Source organism: Netta rufina (genome assembly GCF_964035555.1).
Source record: "Netta rufina genome assembly, chromosome: 2".
In the NCBI taxonomy this organism is placed as follows: Eukaryota; Metazoa; Chordata; class Aves; order Anseriformes; family Anatidae; genus Netta; species Netta rufina.
This window is the reverse complement of record NC_140124.1, coordinates 120,647,923-120,665,150: the sequence shown is the minus strand read 5'-3', so window position 1 is coordinate 120,665,150 and position 17,228 is coordinate 120,647,923. Positions and strand designations below refer to the sequence as shown.

The 17,228-nt window shown below is 40.9% G+C and overlaps 1 protein-coding gene across 1 annotated transcript in view; it reads left to right on the top strand.

Moving 5' to 3' along the window:
• CA8 (carbonic anhydrase 8) overlaps positions 1 to 17,228 on the top strand; it is a 47,571-nt gene that overhangs the window by 10,517 nt on the left and 19,826 nt on the right. Inside the window, exon 4 of the mRNA XM_084306996.1 lies at positions 14,810 to 14,905. Within this exon, the coding sequence (XP_084163122.1) occupies positions 14,810 to 14,905 (96 nt within the window). The remainder of the gene's footprint in view (positions 1 to 14,809; positions 14,906 to 17,228) is intronic.

The following is a 17,228-nucleotide window of genomic DNA, read 5'->3' as shown; positions in this document are numbered from 1 at the left end:
TGCTGTTCCTGTGTATCCTGTGATTGCCTACTAGAGAGAAGAGACCATCACCTCCCTGGGCTTCCTCTCCTCAGGAAGTTGTAGGGAGCTGTAGAGCTATATCCCTGACAGGTTATGAATAACAGATTAATTATAGTTCAAATTAGACATGCCCATTGAATGTTATTTATTTTTTTGAGGACAAAATTGTGGAAAACCACAGAAAAATCACACAGATATCAAATATAAGCAGATGTATTCAGTTTTGATTTTCAAATCTGCACTGATTTACAGAGAAACAGATTTTTTTGCCCATTATGCAGGTGCTTTTTAGAAGCATAATAATAATACTTAGCATTACACAGCACTCCATGGGCAAAATTGGTCCTAGGACCAATTCCAGGGCTGTCACTGAATTGTATTGTGTGACCCTAGCCCCATACGTGCAGGTGCTTAAGTATTTTTTGTGCTTTTGTATATCCCATACACTCCGTGGTACCCTAGTTGATGTGACTATTGTTTGCTTTTTTTATAGTGGTACAAAGCTGGGAGGTCTCTGTTCCCTCCCCGTATGCTAAATGAAAACTGACAAGAAGATAAAAACAAGATTACTATCGTTGTAAAAGCACACATGGGCATCTTATGACTCTTGAGATTGCTAGTTGCTAGGCTCTTCCAGTATTATATTTTTATTATGGTTGAGGGTTAATTTGACCCAAATAGGCACATGCAGTCTCTGAAGTATACTTTGTTTCTAGGTAATTTGTCAATATGAGCTTGGGTTGGCCCTTGTTTTGCTCAGTCACATGTAGTTGGAATTTACCAGGAAATACATCTATGCACTTCGAATTGTGAATTCATGGAAATAACAGGTGCAGAAATGGACTGATGTGCTGCCACAAATGCTTTTAGCTTGGCTAGCATCCGAGAAACGCTCAGTTAAGCTCTGTGGAAGATCTTAATGATCAGGAAGATCAGATGTAGTAAATGTCATTTTTCCTTCTGTGTGAAATCTGCAATTTATTAATTGGTTGTGAAAGACATATAAGCTGCCAGACATCGGGTCAAAGAAGAGTGGCATTAACAGTCTATAATGAAGCTTTATTCTTTCGTTTCTCTTTTAGGAGTTGTCTTACTTGCAGTCAGTTGTGTGTTGTGGCTTCACTGCTCACACACATCTAAAACTTTTGAAGGGGCAGGTGCAATAGGCTGTGATTTCTAACTTGTACCAGGATGGAGAATTTCAAGAACTAAATGGTCCAAACTACAAATGACTGAGCAAAATAGGAAGAACTCTTCTAGGGAGACATGTTGCAGGCGGATGGAATTTAGTGAAGGAAATGAGAATGAGAAGAAAGTGAGAAGTGAATCAAGCTTGGTGGCACTGCATCCTCGCTAAGGGAGGCAAGGAGCTTTGAAGGCAAAATAGCTCTCAGCAATCCCTGTCTGGGGTGGAGGCAGTACATCCTCTGAGACTTTGTTAAAATATGTGAAACTTTTCCACTCCTTGAGCTGAAATACTGCTTTGCCTTCTCATTATTTTACTTTCTCACAGAACTGTCTTGGTCACAGTGCTTCTACTCATATAAAGACTGCTGCTGTGACATCCTTTACTGGAAACCCCATTCCCAACATTAAAAGATAGTTACTGATGTTTTCACTCTGCTGTGGGAGAAGAGCTTGTGTAGTCACTTAGAAGGTGGGACTTCTGAAAAGGATTTAAGCCCAGGTTTCAGCACACACGTCTTTTCTCTGCTGGTTTCCTTGGCTGTCTGCCCTTGACTTGTTTTGATTTGGTTCTACGTAATTTTAAAGTTTCTACCATGATCATTGCTGATACTCTGCTTTATGTCTTGCCTCAATTTCTTGGTGCCTTGGCACTTTGCCCTAACTCCTGTGCCTAACTGTTTTTCTGTCTAAGATCTGTCACTTGTGGAAGAAGCTGGGAAAGGAGATTCCTCATTTCCCCCGTTTCCATGCTGCATGCTGATGTCAGGACCGGTTCCTAGGTTGGCCCCAGTATGAGTAAATACTCTGTGAGAGAGACAATAGCTTTCTGACATGAGCTTAGTCCGCCCCCCCCCCAACTTCCCCCCTTTTTTTTTGTTGTTATGTGTGTTAATGGTACACATATGGCTCTCAAGAGGTAATGGATAAAACTTGAAGCTCATCTAAGAGCTGAAGACCTTTGAAGGCTTCCACAAGTATTTACTGTCATGCCTGAGTGCTTCACAAGCACAAATAATGTAATACTTGAAACATCAGCGTGAGGGAGGCAAGTTCCGCTCTTGCCAATGAACTGGTACAAAACAAGTTCAGAGGGATTAAATTATTTGGCCTTGGTCACGCATGTCTTTTTCAGGACTGATGGAGAACTGACTCATAATTCCTAGATCATCAAATTCTAGAGAGACTTTGAGACACTACAGTACCAAAATAGCTAATTTAGGTTGTAAATCCCAGTTCAGCAATTAAACCACAGGGCTATCTGATGCCTTGCTATGTGGACCACACTGTTGCCAATGAGACAGCCTCACTGCTTATTCCTACCATCTAAGGTGGCAGCACTAAGCCATGTAAGGAACTGGAGTGAGGCACAATTAAAGCTCGACAACATTTTGGGAGTCAGTGCAGCTAGGGGACTGAAGAGAAGTATAATACCATTATGCAATGTGCAAATGTACAGTTCAGGAGAAAACTTGGATATGCATTACAAGGGTTATTATTCTAATAAAAGCATAGCTGATGCTATGGAAAAAAAACACACAACCGACTCAGTTTCCAAGAGGAGTGTAGTATGGATGAGCAACTGCTCACTGGAAAACAGCCAGGCTTATAATTTGAAATGATAATATGCAGCCACAGATTCTCATCTTTTTAGAGAGACCCTTAGCTTTGAAACATGCAGAACCACAGGATTCAAATCAGTTATTAATAAAACTTAATAAATAGGAGGGAAAGAGTATTATTTTTTAATTTATTCTGCCTTCATTAGAGAATCTATTGTTGAAAATTAAATCCGTGATTTAAATCCTTCCACATACAAACAGTCTGGTTTTAAATCCAGGACAACAGATTGCAGCCAACACTTTGTGGAATTGGGCATGCCTATATTAAATGCCTAGTCATATAAATAACACTTCCAGAATTAACCACTTAACCTCCACCACTTTGTGTTTTCTGTGTTGTTGGCATTGCTTGCCTGTAATATCATCAACTATTCATCAAGGTCCAGTTCCTTTCTACCAAGCTTCGCACTTTCCAGCTATGGAGATGTAAAAGCACATGCAGACGCACATGTACACCCACACAGGTTGGCAGCAATCCAGTCTAACAGCAGGATGGAGGGTCTTGTGCTAAAATCCTTGTTTTTTCCTTCCTGGCCTTCAGGGGAAGGAAGAAGAAAGGCTTGAATGTGTATTTGCTCCTGTAAGCACAGGTAAGGGCAGAGCTGGGGCACCTCAGCCTACGTGTTTGCTGGGGCCAGATGTGGTGTCAGGGAACAATGACCTTCTGTGGTGCTCCTTGCTTCACACACCGAGCAGAAACTTGGCACAGTGAAGAACTTGACCTATGAATCTGTCTGTGAGGACTATGTAGCTTTTCATTTACGTACTGGTTGGGTTCATACTGAAAGTCAGCAATATAGAAGGGTGTTCTGCCTTTTTCATTCCTTTTCTTAGCCTGTATAATTTTTTCTGAGGTTGGAAAAACGTTCATTTTTTATTAATTCCTGTTTTCTTTTAATTTCCTCTGCATGCCAATAGAAATAAGCAGTGCTTGTGCTTTCAAGCAGGAAGAAAAAGTAAATACAAATTATAGTGCCCTCAGTTTCCCCTATACCCTTTGATGCTTTGCCAATGGTTTTCCTAAAAACCAGACAAGCTAATGCCACATTTCAGTAGCCTCTGTGAGCTGTTGAGGAGATACTTTGGCCTTCTGGTCAATGCCTAGACAAAAGGGGCCTAGGTGAGGTTTGCAAAACTTTCTGGGGATTTGTGTCTTCCTTGTGCTGCTTCCTTTTTCCTAACCTTGGAAATGAAGCCTTTCTGTGACAAGTTGGCACATCCTTAGTTCGAAGAGGGACACAAGATTTGACCCATTTTTTGCCTTTTTATTAAGGTTAAATGTTTTTTTCCCTTAGCCTTTTAGCTTCTTTTGACAGAACAGAAAGAAGAGCACTCAGGTGGATTTTTGTTGTTGTTGTTGTTGCCATTGCTTTTCTTTTTAGATTACTTTTCATAGCTGTGGTCTTTTGAATCTCTCCATATACATGTGTACTTCCTGCTGTTAATTTTGTTGTTTCAGTTGTCCAGCAATTGTTTTCCTCACATGAAATGAGGCTACTGCATGTTATCAGACTCTTCAAAGGGAACACAGAAGCCTGGTTAATGTTAGATGTTGCAATGTTTTTATTGTTCTTTTTCAGTATGGTTCACTAATGTGGTAGATACTTCTGTAGCCCAAGGGATTTGCCACAGTGACTGCTAGGGCATTTCCTGAGATGCTGTAAACAATCCTACAGTCCCATTATGCTTTGTCTTTCCAGTGGCATGCCTGAAGGTATGCTGCACAATTGCCTGGACAACTTTTGCAATCTATTTTTGTTGTCTAGGTAATTGTTGCTGGGCTGGCTTTTTGGAAAGAGAACAGATTTTGGAAGGTCTTTGCAACCCTTCCTTATACAATCTAACTAAAATATTTTTTTTTACAGTGACATTACAGTTCAATCCTCTTTCAAAGGTGTCCATGGAGAGAAGAGCACAGTCAGCAAGGGTTCTTCTGGACTAGCTTATGTCCCAGCCGAGCATTTATTCTGAATGTTTTAGGCATGAATTTTGCTTTTGGCCTGAGACACTTTGTATCTCACACTGTGACTGCAGGGTTGTCTAAACACAGTCTCCAGCATACCTTGTACTCTACTCTACGCCAATTTGTTGCTTCCACCTAATTTGTCTAATTTTAGATTGCAGACTTCTTTGTTCAGGGAATGTTATCTTGTTCTGTACATACCCAGAACCTTACAGTTAAGTCACAGACTAGACCTAAGTTTTTAGATTTTCAATAAATTATAACAAGCAGAAGTTGAACAGAAGTTTAGCTTTTCCTTCTCCTACATTATATTATTCAGGAGGGTTTTTACTTAACAGTGTTGTCATCTGTGTTTCTTGGCACTGCTTCCAGCCTGTCTTTCTTCCTTAGCACTGACCTCAGCATTGCTTTCAAAGATAGGCACAGAGTTCCCTTTATGTCTTTGTTATGACAATAATCTATGTATGAAATGATAAAGATGATTTAATTCCTACTGAAATTCAGTGGCATTTTGGCACCTATCCATGACAGAAGCCTTGAAAAATTCAAGTCTACAAGCATAAACCAAGTTCACTGATTAATATCCTAGCTCCCTTGTCTACTTTCTCTTTCTCCTCTTCTTCTTGCTTTTGCCCAGAGTTCATAATGCAGTCATTTGTTTTTACTTGCATTTGCTTTTTTAAAGGAATGTATTTACCTTGACTGAACTGTAATGTTTAACCATGCAGGCTTTATATTTCATGGGGTTTTGCGTCTTTTTTCATGGTACAGAGTATATAAATGTACTCCCACTTTTTCTGATATTTTCAAACAGCTTCTGTATCATTTCCATTAACTTTAATTTCCGAAACCTCTCCTTCAGGCTGTTAATAACTAACTTTCTACTTTTTTTAATCACTTTTCTTGAAGCTGTGTGCCCTGGTCATATCCTTGGTTCGGTCCCCTTGTGAGGATTTGGAACTTAATTACTGTGTGTTATGGTCACTGCCAGCAGCTTAGTCAATTGCTTCCTGAAACAATTCAGTGCCAAGTCAAGTATCAACTCATAAATTCTTATGCACATGTATAATAGAAAGGCACAGTTTTTCCACATTTTTTCTTTATGTGATATAGTTTATGCATTTTTTTTTAAATATGCATAATCAAAGTATGTCTAGGCTGTGTTGCTATCCATTATTACTAGCTGAAATCCTCAGCTTCATTTCATCCTTCTCAGACCAGGGAAAGGACTTTATATTGGCCCTGGCTAGAAATCCAGAGTTTCCCATTTGTACTGTTCCCTCCTCAGTTTTTATGGCATGTTGTGAGTGGAGCGGGAGTGTACTGATCTTTAATAAACCTGGGTGAGTCCAGGAGAATGATTGTTAAGCTCTACAGTAGATATCAGAGCAGCTGCTTTCTTACCAACTGCATGAAATTTAACAGGAACAAGTTCCAGATTCTGCGCCTGAGATGGGGCCACCCCAGCTGTATGTGCAGACTGGGGGATGAGAGGCTGGAGAGCAGCCCTGCAGAAAGGGACCTGAGGGGTTCTGGTCAATGTCAAGTTGAACATGAGCCAGCAGTGTGCCCTGGCAGCTTACAGGGCCAACTGCACAGCACTGCTAGCTGGTCAAGGGAAGGGGTTGTCCTGCTCTGCTCTGCACTGGTGAGGCCTCACCTCAAGGACTGTGTGCAGTTTGGGGCACCACAGCATAAGAAAGGACATAAAACTATTGGAGAATGTCTTAAGGAGAGCTATGAAGATGGTGAAAAGTCTAGAGGGGAAGATGTATGAGGAGCAGCTGAGGTCCCTTGGTTTGTTCAGCCCAGAGCAGAACAGGCTGAGGGGAAACCTCATGGCAGCCTGCAGCTCCCTCATGAGGGAAGTGGAGGGGCAGGCGCTGAGCTCTGCTCTCTGGGGACAGCGACAGGACCCGAGGGAATGGCATGGAGCTGGGACAGGGAAGGGTCAGGCTGGGGGTTAGGGAAAGGTGCTGCACCAGAGGGTGGTCGGGCATTGGGACAGGCTCCCCGGGGCAGTGGTCAGAGCACTGAGCCTGTCAGCCTGTTTGGACAATGCTCTCAGACATACGGTTTGATTTTCAGGTAGTTCTGTGTGGAGCCAGGAGTTGGGCTCAATGATATAGAACAAAGAGGCTTTAAACTAAAAGAGGGTAGATTTAGGTTAGATGTTAGGAAGAAATTCTTCACTCAGAGGGTGGTGAGGCACTGGCACAGGCTGCCCAGAGAAGCTGTGGATGCCCCATCCCTGGAGGTGTTCAAGGCCAGGTTGGATGGAGCTTTGGGGAACCTGGTCTGGTGGAAGGTGTCCCTGCCTATGGCATCTTTAAAGATGCCCACAGCATCTTTAAGGTCATTTCCAACCCAAACCATTCTATGATTTTGTGATCTTTATGGGTCCCTTCCAACTAGGGATAGTCTATGATTCTATGAGCTCTAAAGCTGCTTTAATTTACCTTAAGAGGTAATCACTGAGGTGGCATATACGTGGATTCAAAACAATGTTTCAATGCCACTGTCTTTCTCAGCAGTGACAGAAATATGACAAAAAGAGATACTATGATGTTTCCAGACTAACATGTTTTAGATGCAACTCTACTTAAAACGTGGTGATGCACTACTCACCTGTTGGTCTTTTAAAGAACACCCCCTATGAATTGAAATAAGGATCAAGAAGATAGGAGAGCAATAATATATCTCTAACCTTGAGATAAATTCTTGGCCTGTAGTATTACTGGACTAAGCAGACTTTTTGGGAGCTTGTAGTTGCTAGTTGCACAGCTAACCAGAAATACCTGTGTAACCTAGTTCTGACCAGAGAAAAAAGCTTTCCAACAGACTCATTTACTCTTGATGCAGCATGCACTGCAGAGAGAATCTTTTGGAATACCTAGCTCCTTAGTGAAGAGCAAGAGTATATGGATTAGAAAAAAAGTACAGTGGGTGATTGCAAAAGCAGCATGCATTCAAGTAAGCCTAGTGATGATAGTGTCATAGTTTGATGTTTTAATAGTTTAACGTGCAGATCTGAAGCAGGATTATTTAAAAATGATGGTCTTCTCTTGTGTATAGAGCACAAACAGGAGCCTCTTGAACAGAGTGATTCCCCATGTCACAGCTCCTTACAAAATTGGCTGTGGTTGCTGAGGCAGGACCTACACCCAGGTTATGTAGATGTTTCATCTTGCCTCCTGCTGCCCCAGCTGCCAGTGGTTTTATCAGGTGTAAGTCTGCTGCATGACCTGCTTCTGATGCCATTGAGGACTTTGGTATCGGCACCTGTACCTTGATTCCAAGGAACTGTGGGTTTGTTATTTCTGTCCAAACTGCCTAGCTTAGTCGATAAAAACATTCCACATTGAACAGTGTTTAAAAGGGATCCCAGTAACAAATTGGGGCTCCAGGAGTTTAGCAAGAGGTATTCATAAAGAAAGCAGCAATAATATATGAACTACTTCTTATGGTAGCAAGACATTTTGCAGATTTATAGCAAATTTGTAGCATTAAGATGATATAAGAGAGCAGAAACATTTGAGCACAGGGTCCTTCTTCTTCCTCGACTGTTAATCAGATATGTCATAACAAAAGATTAGCTGTAGTGTATTTCAGAGAGTATTTTCCTATAATGCACTAGCCTGTCTCACATAGCCCTGGTCTGCCACTTGTATAACAGAGACCCACTAGCATGTTGCAGTGGGGGATAGTCACAATAGTGACTTTCTGACATTGCAAGAGTTAAGTAAGCTCAGGTGAAAGTAAACTTAGGTGAAACTTAGGCATTCACTAGGTGATGTTCACTGACAGGGTCTGAGAAAGAGTCATCATTTGAGAGTTAATCAAGAGTCATTGTTCTGGCAGTTGTGGGCACTTCATGCCTGGCTTCCTGACCAGAGAGAAGATGGACCAGGCTCTTCTGAGAAGTGTGAAAGGGCAAGAGGGGTTAGGTTGCAGCAAGAGAGATGCTGATTAAGTACGGAGAAAAAGTTCTTCACCATGAGGGAGACAGAGCAGGCTATCCAGGGAGGCTGGGGAATCTCCATCCCTGGAGATATGCAAAACTTGGACAGGCAATCTGATCCAACTTTGAATTAGTGGATGACTTTGAAGTTGCAGCTGCTTTGCATGGGGAAAGGAGGGTTGCATCAGCTGGCCTTCAGAGGCCCCTTCCTGTCTAAATTATCTTGTGATTCTATGGTTTTAAGTTTCTTAATTAGAAATAGAGTAAGACCAGCAACAGAGCTTAGAAGATCATTTTTGTTCCCAGTGAGTGTAGCACCCTGCAAAGATCTGCAGAGCAGCCAATACCATAGATGGAGGAAGAATGTACATGTTCTTGTAACACCTTTTTTATTGAGAGAAACTAGCTTCCAGAACTAATGCTAGGTCATACAGAGTGACCCTAATTCTTGCCAGAATCTGTCATCCTAGTGACCGATGCTGTGTAAAACTCTACCATCTCAGGCCTTTTCTTTTCAGCTAGGTATAAAAGACGTTTATGTGGTACAGAAAGGAACCAATTAAAGGGTAGGGTTTTCATTTGTTTATTGATTTTAAAGCCAGAATCTCAGGTCCTTATTAATTTTTGAAGCAGTCTTGATTTGAGACAGGCCCCTAGTTAATGTCAGCGTATGTTTTTCTTGAGCAAGGACATCAGGACTAGGACCAAAAATCTTTTAGTTGAGTGAAGAATGGGTAAAAATTGAGAGGATTCTCAGGATTCGTTCCATACAGAATAACCATTCTGTGGGGTTCACTCTGCTGCCTGGAATAATTTCTTAATTCTTCCCATGAAGGACAGTCTCTCCATTTGTTGACAGAATAAATCAACTTTATCAGTAGTTTATCGTTTGCCTTTGTGAGTTTTCAGTTCATCCTATTCTGACTAAGTTGCCACTACAATTCTTTGATATACAGCTGGAAGGTTAAAAGGCTCCAAAGTACTTTTTTTCCTTCCTTCCTATTATTATTATTATTATGCTAAAGAGTTTCTCACAATCTTATAATATTTCTGTAAAAACATGCACTGTCTGGCACTCCAAGCCAGCCCTGACAATCAGCAGCATAGATGACTCATTCTGGTTGTACAGAAACATCATAACTGCTGAGCATCAACACATTAGCTAACAACTTGAACAACATCTTTCCTGCTGCAGCTTGTGCGCACTCGGAATGAACCACACTAAAGTGAGCTGCCAATTTAAAAAAACTTATGGTTGTGTTTTCATCAGAGGCTGGCACCCCTTGTGAGTATGCACTCTCAAACCAATGTCCCAAATCAATATGGCCTTCTCAAATCAATGTAAAACTGAAGGTTACCAAAGTACAGACCATTGATCTAGTAAGTCTGCCTGGCTGTTAGCTACTGGTAAGATACATGTGCACAGCTGTGAAGTTGTTAGTGTACACAGGTGTTACACTGGTAGTTTCAAGACTTGTAAAAGCACTGAGGTATTTCCCCTGTGCACATCTGATTTCCATTAATAACAGGAGTTACAGGCCATGCTGGCTGTGGACTGTCCCTTTTAGAGTTCAAGTTTTTGTAATGTTCATACATTTTTAGCCATTTTTTTCTGTTATCTGAGATTTTCATCTAATGGCAAATTAAAAAAAAAAAAAAGTGAACAGAAGGCTGAAGAGTTCAGAAAACCTCATGAATGCATAGGATAAACCACAATTTGAAAGGAACGCTTTGCTAAGCACACTTAGGTCTTACTGATTCCTTGGTAATATTTCCCTTTCTGAATCCTTTGTTCGTTCACTTATCCAGACCCCATATGAGCTACATTTTTCCTCTTCTGCAGAAGAATTCATTTGACTTGGCTTCCAAGTATTTAGACAAATGTTGACATCTATTTATTTAAATGTGCATGCAAGGTACTTATCAGAGGAGAAAAGATGTGAGCCCTTGTGACCTGTTGTTGGGAGATGTTATAGTATTATTATCTTTCATTAGATCACCTACCTAATTTCAGCCTGTAAATCCCTAATGACAGAACCTTTTCTGTCATTTGTCATGAAGTTCTAGATATCACCTAGATTCTGAAGATGGGAACCTAATGGAAACCCTGCTGGGTCAAACAAATGATCCATCCCGTATTCTGTCTCTAGCAGTGGCAATAAGAGACACTGCCTGAGGAGAGCACATGAGCCTGACCTCTTTCTGTGTTGTACTCCTCAGTCATCCATGGTGGTTGGGCTAGGAGTGCTAGAGGCTACATCTCTAGCTGTTCTCTTTAGTATCTGTTTTTAGAAGTCTTGGCTGTAACTTGTCTAACCCATGTATGAACCTGCTGGTACAATATGGCTCCACAAGTGTTTATGGCAACAAGTTTACAACCTACTGTGTAAAAAATAGATGACTAATTTACTGTAATAATCACTACCTCAAAGGCAATAACACAGTTGCATTTTTAACACAGACCAGAAGTTTGCTCTACATTGGGCTACAGAAACATGGTACAAAATATTGATTCTTGTTCCATGGAGTCAAATATTTATTTAAATATCGAGCATTTAATATTTCACCTTCTTGAGTGGAACCTCCACATTACAGGAACCTTTGGGCCAGAAGGTGACGAGTGTCCATTTCAGTACCTTTAGTAATGTTGATTCCTAAACCTGAACCTTGTCAAGGGTACATCAACATTATGCGAAAACATCTTTTGTCTTTGTGTTATCTTCTTTTTGTCATAAACCATCCTGACCTCCATTAAGTTGGTGGAAAGGAAGGAAGCTCTAAGAGTATGCAGAGAATCTTCTTTCCCTGAGTAAATAGCAAGGCCTAGAGATATGCTTGAAACGGGTAGCTAATATTTAACTTACTCTTCCCATGTCGCTGGGAGATGTGGAAAGAGGTGCTGGCCAGTGGGTATGTGCTTTGGAAAGCAGTTCCATCTGTGGGGTGTTTGGCACTGTTCTCCCCCTTTCACGCAGCAGCTCTGTGTATTTTACAGCACATCCTCCTGGCAAGCTGTTTATGCTGCCTCACAGACGAATTCTAGATGTCTTAATATTTTACATAAAGGTTTGGATATCATTTTCCTGGCCAATATATAACATTAGCATAGGAAACAGTCTCTGCCCTGAAGAGGTTGCTGCCTAAGACAGAACCGCAACCTCTTGCTAGATACCCTGGGGTCATTGCTCGTATGGTCTGCAGTGCTTTCTCATTTTTCCCTCTCTGAGGCTAAGTGTTTTCCTTTCAAATCCTCACAAAACAAAAAAAAACAAAAAAAAACAAAAAAAAAACAAAAAAAAAACGCTGTTGTCAGAACACGGAGAAACATCAGATTACAGACTTCACCTCCAGAGCTGCTGAATGTCGTGGCAGCCTTAGCCAAGCCCCGCCTGTTGACACAGCTGAAGTAATGGGCTTATTCCATTTGGCTATCACCCTCAGCGCTATTGTTCCAGCCGCCGAAGGAAAAGCTTGCTGTGACATTTCAAACAAAACGAATGGCCGTGCCATGTGGCATTGTTCTCCGCAGCACCAAGGACATCGCCGTCGGGACTGCAGTCACTGCAACCTTTTTCCTGAGCCTGTGCGCTCCTGCCTGCCTGCAGCCGGCTCCCCTTTCCTTCTGCAGGTCAGGGTTTTGGTTAGCATCGTGGGACTCCCTGAGCCCCCTCTAGTGGATACCTAATGCAGGCTCCAAGGTCTGGACTCTGAGGGTGGTGGTCTGTTTCCTAAAGGGAGTGTCAGGGAATGGACTGTCAGTAGCTGATCCTTCGTTTTTATTCTTTTAAAGGCCAAAGGTAAATCGGATGTATAGACCAGCTTTTTATGTCTGCTAAAGTACATGACACCAAGTACATTCATGGGAAATGATGAGATGGAATAGTTCTAACAGGGAACATTTTTAAATCTATAAGTTTTATAGCAGTGGTCTAGTACATTTATCCCTGTTTTCATGTGTGAATGAATTCTTTAAAGGTTTTTTTTTTTTTTTTTTTAAGTACAGCAAATGCCTGTGATCAACATGACCAGAATTATTTGCAATGATAACTTGAAATGTAATTTGATTTACAGCATGTTCATTTAAAATTTTACATTGACAAAGGCTTATAAAATCTCAGTCATCAGGAGCAGCACCTAAAATTATCCTCAGAGATGAAATAAGGGGAGTGGAGTGGATTTTCTCAAGTGCTGAGGTTGCTTGGTAAACTCCTGCTTGTCAGAAGCATTTCATAGGGCTTGTTACTGGGACAAATTGAAGCACAAAACCAGAAAATGTTATCTGTTTTACAGACCAATTTGTCTGAAGGTGGAAACAAGTTAAGGAAGTGATATTTTAACTTTAGACGTATCTGAGCAAAATTTCAATCACTTGGTTTTACAAAAGAAATTAAATTTAAGAGTTTGTAGGATTTTTTTTTTTTTTTTAGCTGTTTTATCTATTTGGAATGTACAAAAGTTGTTGGCAGATAAACTTGAAAGCATCACTGTGTTGAAGCTCTGCAATGTTATCAGACTCAGCCACAGAGATTACATTTTAGTAATCTGTAATTTAGATTACATCAGTGGTGGAGAAACTCATGTTTGAAATTTATATTACATCTCAGCAGATGGTGGTGTCCCCTGCCTTGCCTCGCCTCACCTCGCCTCTCCTCGCCTTGCCTCCCCTTCCTTTCCCTTCCCTTCTTTTTGTCCTGGTTTCAGTTAGCACAGAATTAATTTTCTTCCTAGTAGCTGGTGGAATGCTGTGTTTTGGCTTAGAATGAGAAGAGTGCTGATAACACCCCGATGCTTTAATTGTTGCAGAGCAGTGCTTATACTAAGCCAAGGACATCTCAGCCTTTGCTCTGTCCTGCCAACGGGCAGGCTGGGGGGTGCAGTAAGAGCTGGGAGGGGACAGACCCAGGACAGGTGACCCAAACTAGCCAAAGGGGTATTCCATACCATCTGACGTCATGCTAAACAATATATAGGGGTGGCTAGCCAGGGGGAGGGGGCCGGACTGCTCGGGGTTAGGCTGGGCATCGGTCAGCGGGTGGTGAGCAATTGCATTGTGCATCACTTGTTTGTACATACTATTATTACTTTCGTATTATCCCCATTGTATCATCATTATTATTATTGTTATTATTATTTTGTTATTTTTTTTTTCCTGTCTTATTAAACTGTCTTTATCTCAACTCACGGGCTTCACTTTCCATTTCTCTCCCCCGTCCCAGAGAGGGAGGGGGGAGGGTGAGCGAACGGCTGCGTGGTGTTTAGCTGCCGGTCGGGTTAAACCACGACACTTTTTCCAGGGCTTTTCTCAAATCAAGATGGACAGCTGTGACACTTCACCAGGACAGACTTGATGTTTTCCATCCAGTATCTGCTGCCTGACTTGTTCATGGATCAAATCCTATAGGGCCTGCTCCCCTGTGGAAGGCAGTTGAGGGCTCTCATTTTGCTCTTTAGCATCCCTTTCACTGCTGCCCCAAAGCTGATCCTCCACCCATTCTTCTCTGCTCAGCTTTCTCTCTGTTTAACCTTTCCTGAAATCACTTCACCTGCTCTTACTGCTGAGATTTGAGTGACTCATCTTGGAAGGTGACATGTGAGACAAGTGACATTAAGATAATACAGTCGTCCAGTCCAATGTATGTCTGGACAGCCTGTGTCCATAATCATACCTTGGGAGAGAGCTAGCAGGATGAGGGGCAATGCTGGCAGGTTGTATTAGCTGGTGTTATTTCAGTGTTCAAAGTGAGGGAGTATGTAACTCATCATTAGCGTGGTTATTCACACCTTTGTAGCAGATATTTGGTAACTGGCTATAGATTGCTTTTTCTGCAGCTGACATTTTTTTTTTTTCTTTTTTTTTCCATGGGATTCCTGATGTTTATAATGGGAATCTATTTAGATAGACGTGCATAACCACAGACATGCACATGCATACATGCACTCAAACGTGGAGGCTTTGTTAACTGAAGTTAATTTCTGGTGTTTTTGTCTGTTTGTTTTAATTTCAATTACAAAACATATTTTTTTTTCTATTGGTCTATTTCCACTGCTTTGTTTTAGCTTCATCTAATGCACTGGAACTCCACACTGTACAGCAGCATCGATGAGGCAGTGGGGAAGAAGCACGGCATAGCTATTATTGCTTTGTTTGTACAGGTAGGTTTTCTGTGCTGCAGTCGTTACCATGCACTGTCATTTGTGTGAGGAAAAATTGTTCCAAAAATAGTTTAAATTTTCTTTCATTTTTAATGATTTCGTAAAATAAAACAATGTGTTTTATTTTATGAAAATTTATTTTATTCTGCTGGTATTCTACTTGAAAGACATGTCTCTGTCATGCCTCCTGTGCACATGCTGATAAGTACCTCTTGTTTAAATACCATATTTAATGTATATTAGTTCAAGAAGGAGTGATATGTAGTCAAACCGTCTTTTCTCTCTGCGCCTGGCTGTAAGTAGACATCCACTCACCATGCCTGTGAAGACAGAATGAGGACTGTCAGGAGGTGGAGGTGCTTCACTGTCTCTGATATGTTCTTCTTTCCTGGCCTGCAGTGCAGGGATTGGGGAAATAGAGGAGAGGAGGAAAGAGGAAAAAAAAAAAAGAAGGCTAAGAACCCACTGACCCAAAACCCAGTAGCAGAATTGTGCTTTTTTAAACACAGGTGCAAGTGTGTTTTTACACACAGCAGAATTGTGAGACAGGATCCCATTACTTCTTCAGAGACATCAGACCGAGACTGTACTGAGTCTTTCTGCAGATTTTCAGAGAAGCCTATGACATGGAGGCTTAAAGCTTGCTGGGAGAAGGCATAATGCAAGCTGGGAAGCTAGGCCCATAATCTAATTGCTGCTGAAGGTTTTTCAAGGACTGCATCGTATAAAGAAGACCATCAGTTTTACTCCTCGAGCACCAGTTGCTCATCCTCCTCATGAAAAGTGGCAAACTGTTTTGTTTAAATAGGTTTATAGGAAAAGACTTAGAATTCATGCCTGGATCAAATGGTTTTTCTTCCACAGTGATATTAATATGTCATATTTCATAACAAGTTTATGAATGCCTTTGAGCTTTACCTCTGTTTGAATTTAAAGGTACATTGGTTACAGCTCCAACACGGAGATAGAACTACTAAAAATGGAAGCTAGGCGGTTTTCATTCCCTCAGTTTTGTATCCTGGAGGGCTGTGTCATAATTGCTTATGTAACTCACCTTTAATTCTAGCAGAGGTAACCTTTGAGTTAGTTAGAAAGTTATATATAAGTTCTTAAACAAATATGAAACTTAAATGATACATTTTCCCTTTCTGGTCTCTCTCTGTCTCCGTAGTCTGAAGCATTCCAAAGTGCATTTTCATCAGCCAGGAAAGGCTTCATATAATTAAAATTGACTAAGGAAGAAGAGTAGTTATGCTGTTTATTAAAGGAATGAGGAGAGGAAATTCAGTGACCATTTCCCACTGATGGCATGGAAATATAATACTTTTGTACCACAGTTCTCAAATGCATCATTTAAAGGTTAATGAGAATATTTTCACCATCTTAAGTGACAGACCTTGGTGCAATTTAGAACCTACATTTTTGAAGTGATTTTGATATCTTCTACACACTTCGAAGGTTTTAAAATAAAATCCCATTCTGAAACAAAAGAAAACCCTTTTAAATTACTAGAAATAAAACCTACCTTTTGTTGATGTTCAATTATTTTCTTCTAGTATCTACTTTTCCATTTTATTTAAAAAAAATAAAAATCCAAAGGCCAACAATTTTTTCAGCATCCAGCTGTTCTGCTCTCTCTCATTCGCACTTAATTCTTCACGTCATATGTGCACATGTTGGCAAAGAAATCAAGCGGAAGGCCATTCTCAGTCTTTCTACTTTGCCAATGCTACATAGAAAGTAAAAGCTAGGGTCTTTAGGTGGGTGATTTAGATCAGAAGCAGATGAAATCAGTGTGCAGAGTGAACAGTGTTCATGGAAACTGGTTTCTTTTGAAAGCTTTAAAAAACATTCTGTAAAGACAGTGCTGCAGAGAGCCATGCTTTTGCCTGCAAAATCCCAGGGATGCCATGAGGGAGGGGCTCTGCCATTCTGCACTCTGCAGGCAGGAAAAAAACTCCCCTGAGCCTTAGAGACATGTTGAGCCAGATTTGCAGCACTGTGGGAACAAATTCAAAAAGTGTCTGTCGTGTTTGTTCACTCTGTTCCTTTCTGTGTACTTTTCTGACAAAAACTGGTAAGGACAAACTGTATCCTTGGCATTTATATGTCATAGAGCTGCATGATTTTGAATTTACATGCAGTATATGCTGCAAAACAGGCCTAGTCAAAATTTACCAATCTTAACTGTGACTCTTTTTCTTGCTCTGTCAGTTTTTGTCTCTGCTTTAAAGTTATTCAGACCTTGTTAAATTTTGGCTGATGCCTTTATAGTAATTTCATTGTTTGGAGTTGCCATGTATCAGTGTATTTGGTTAATACA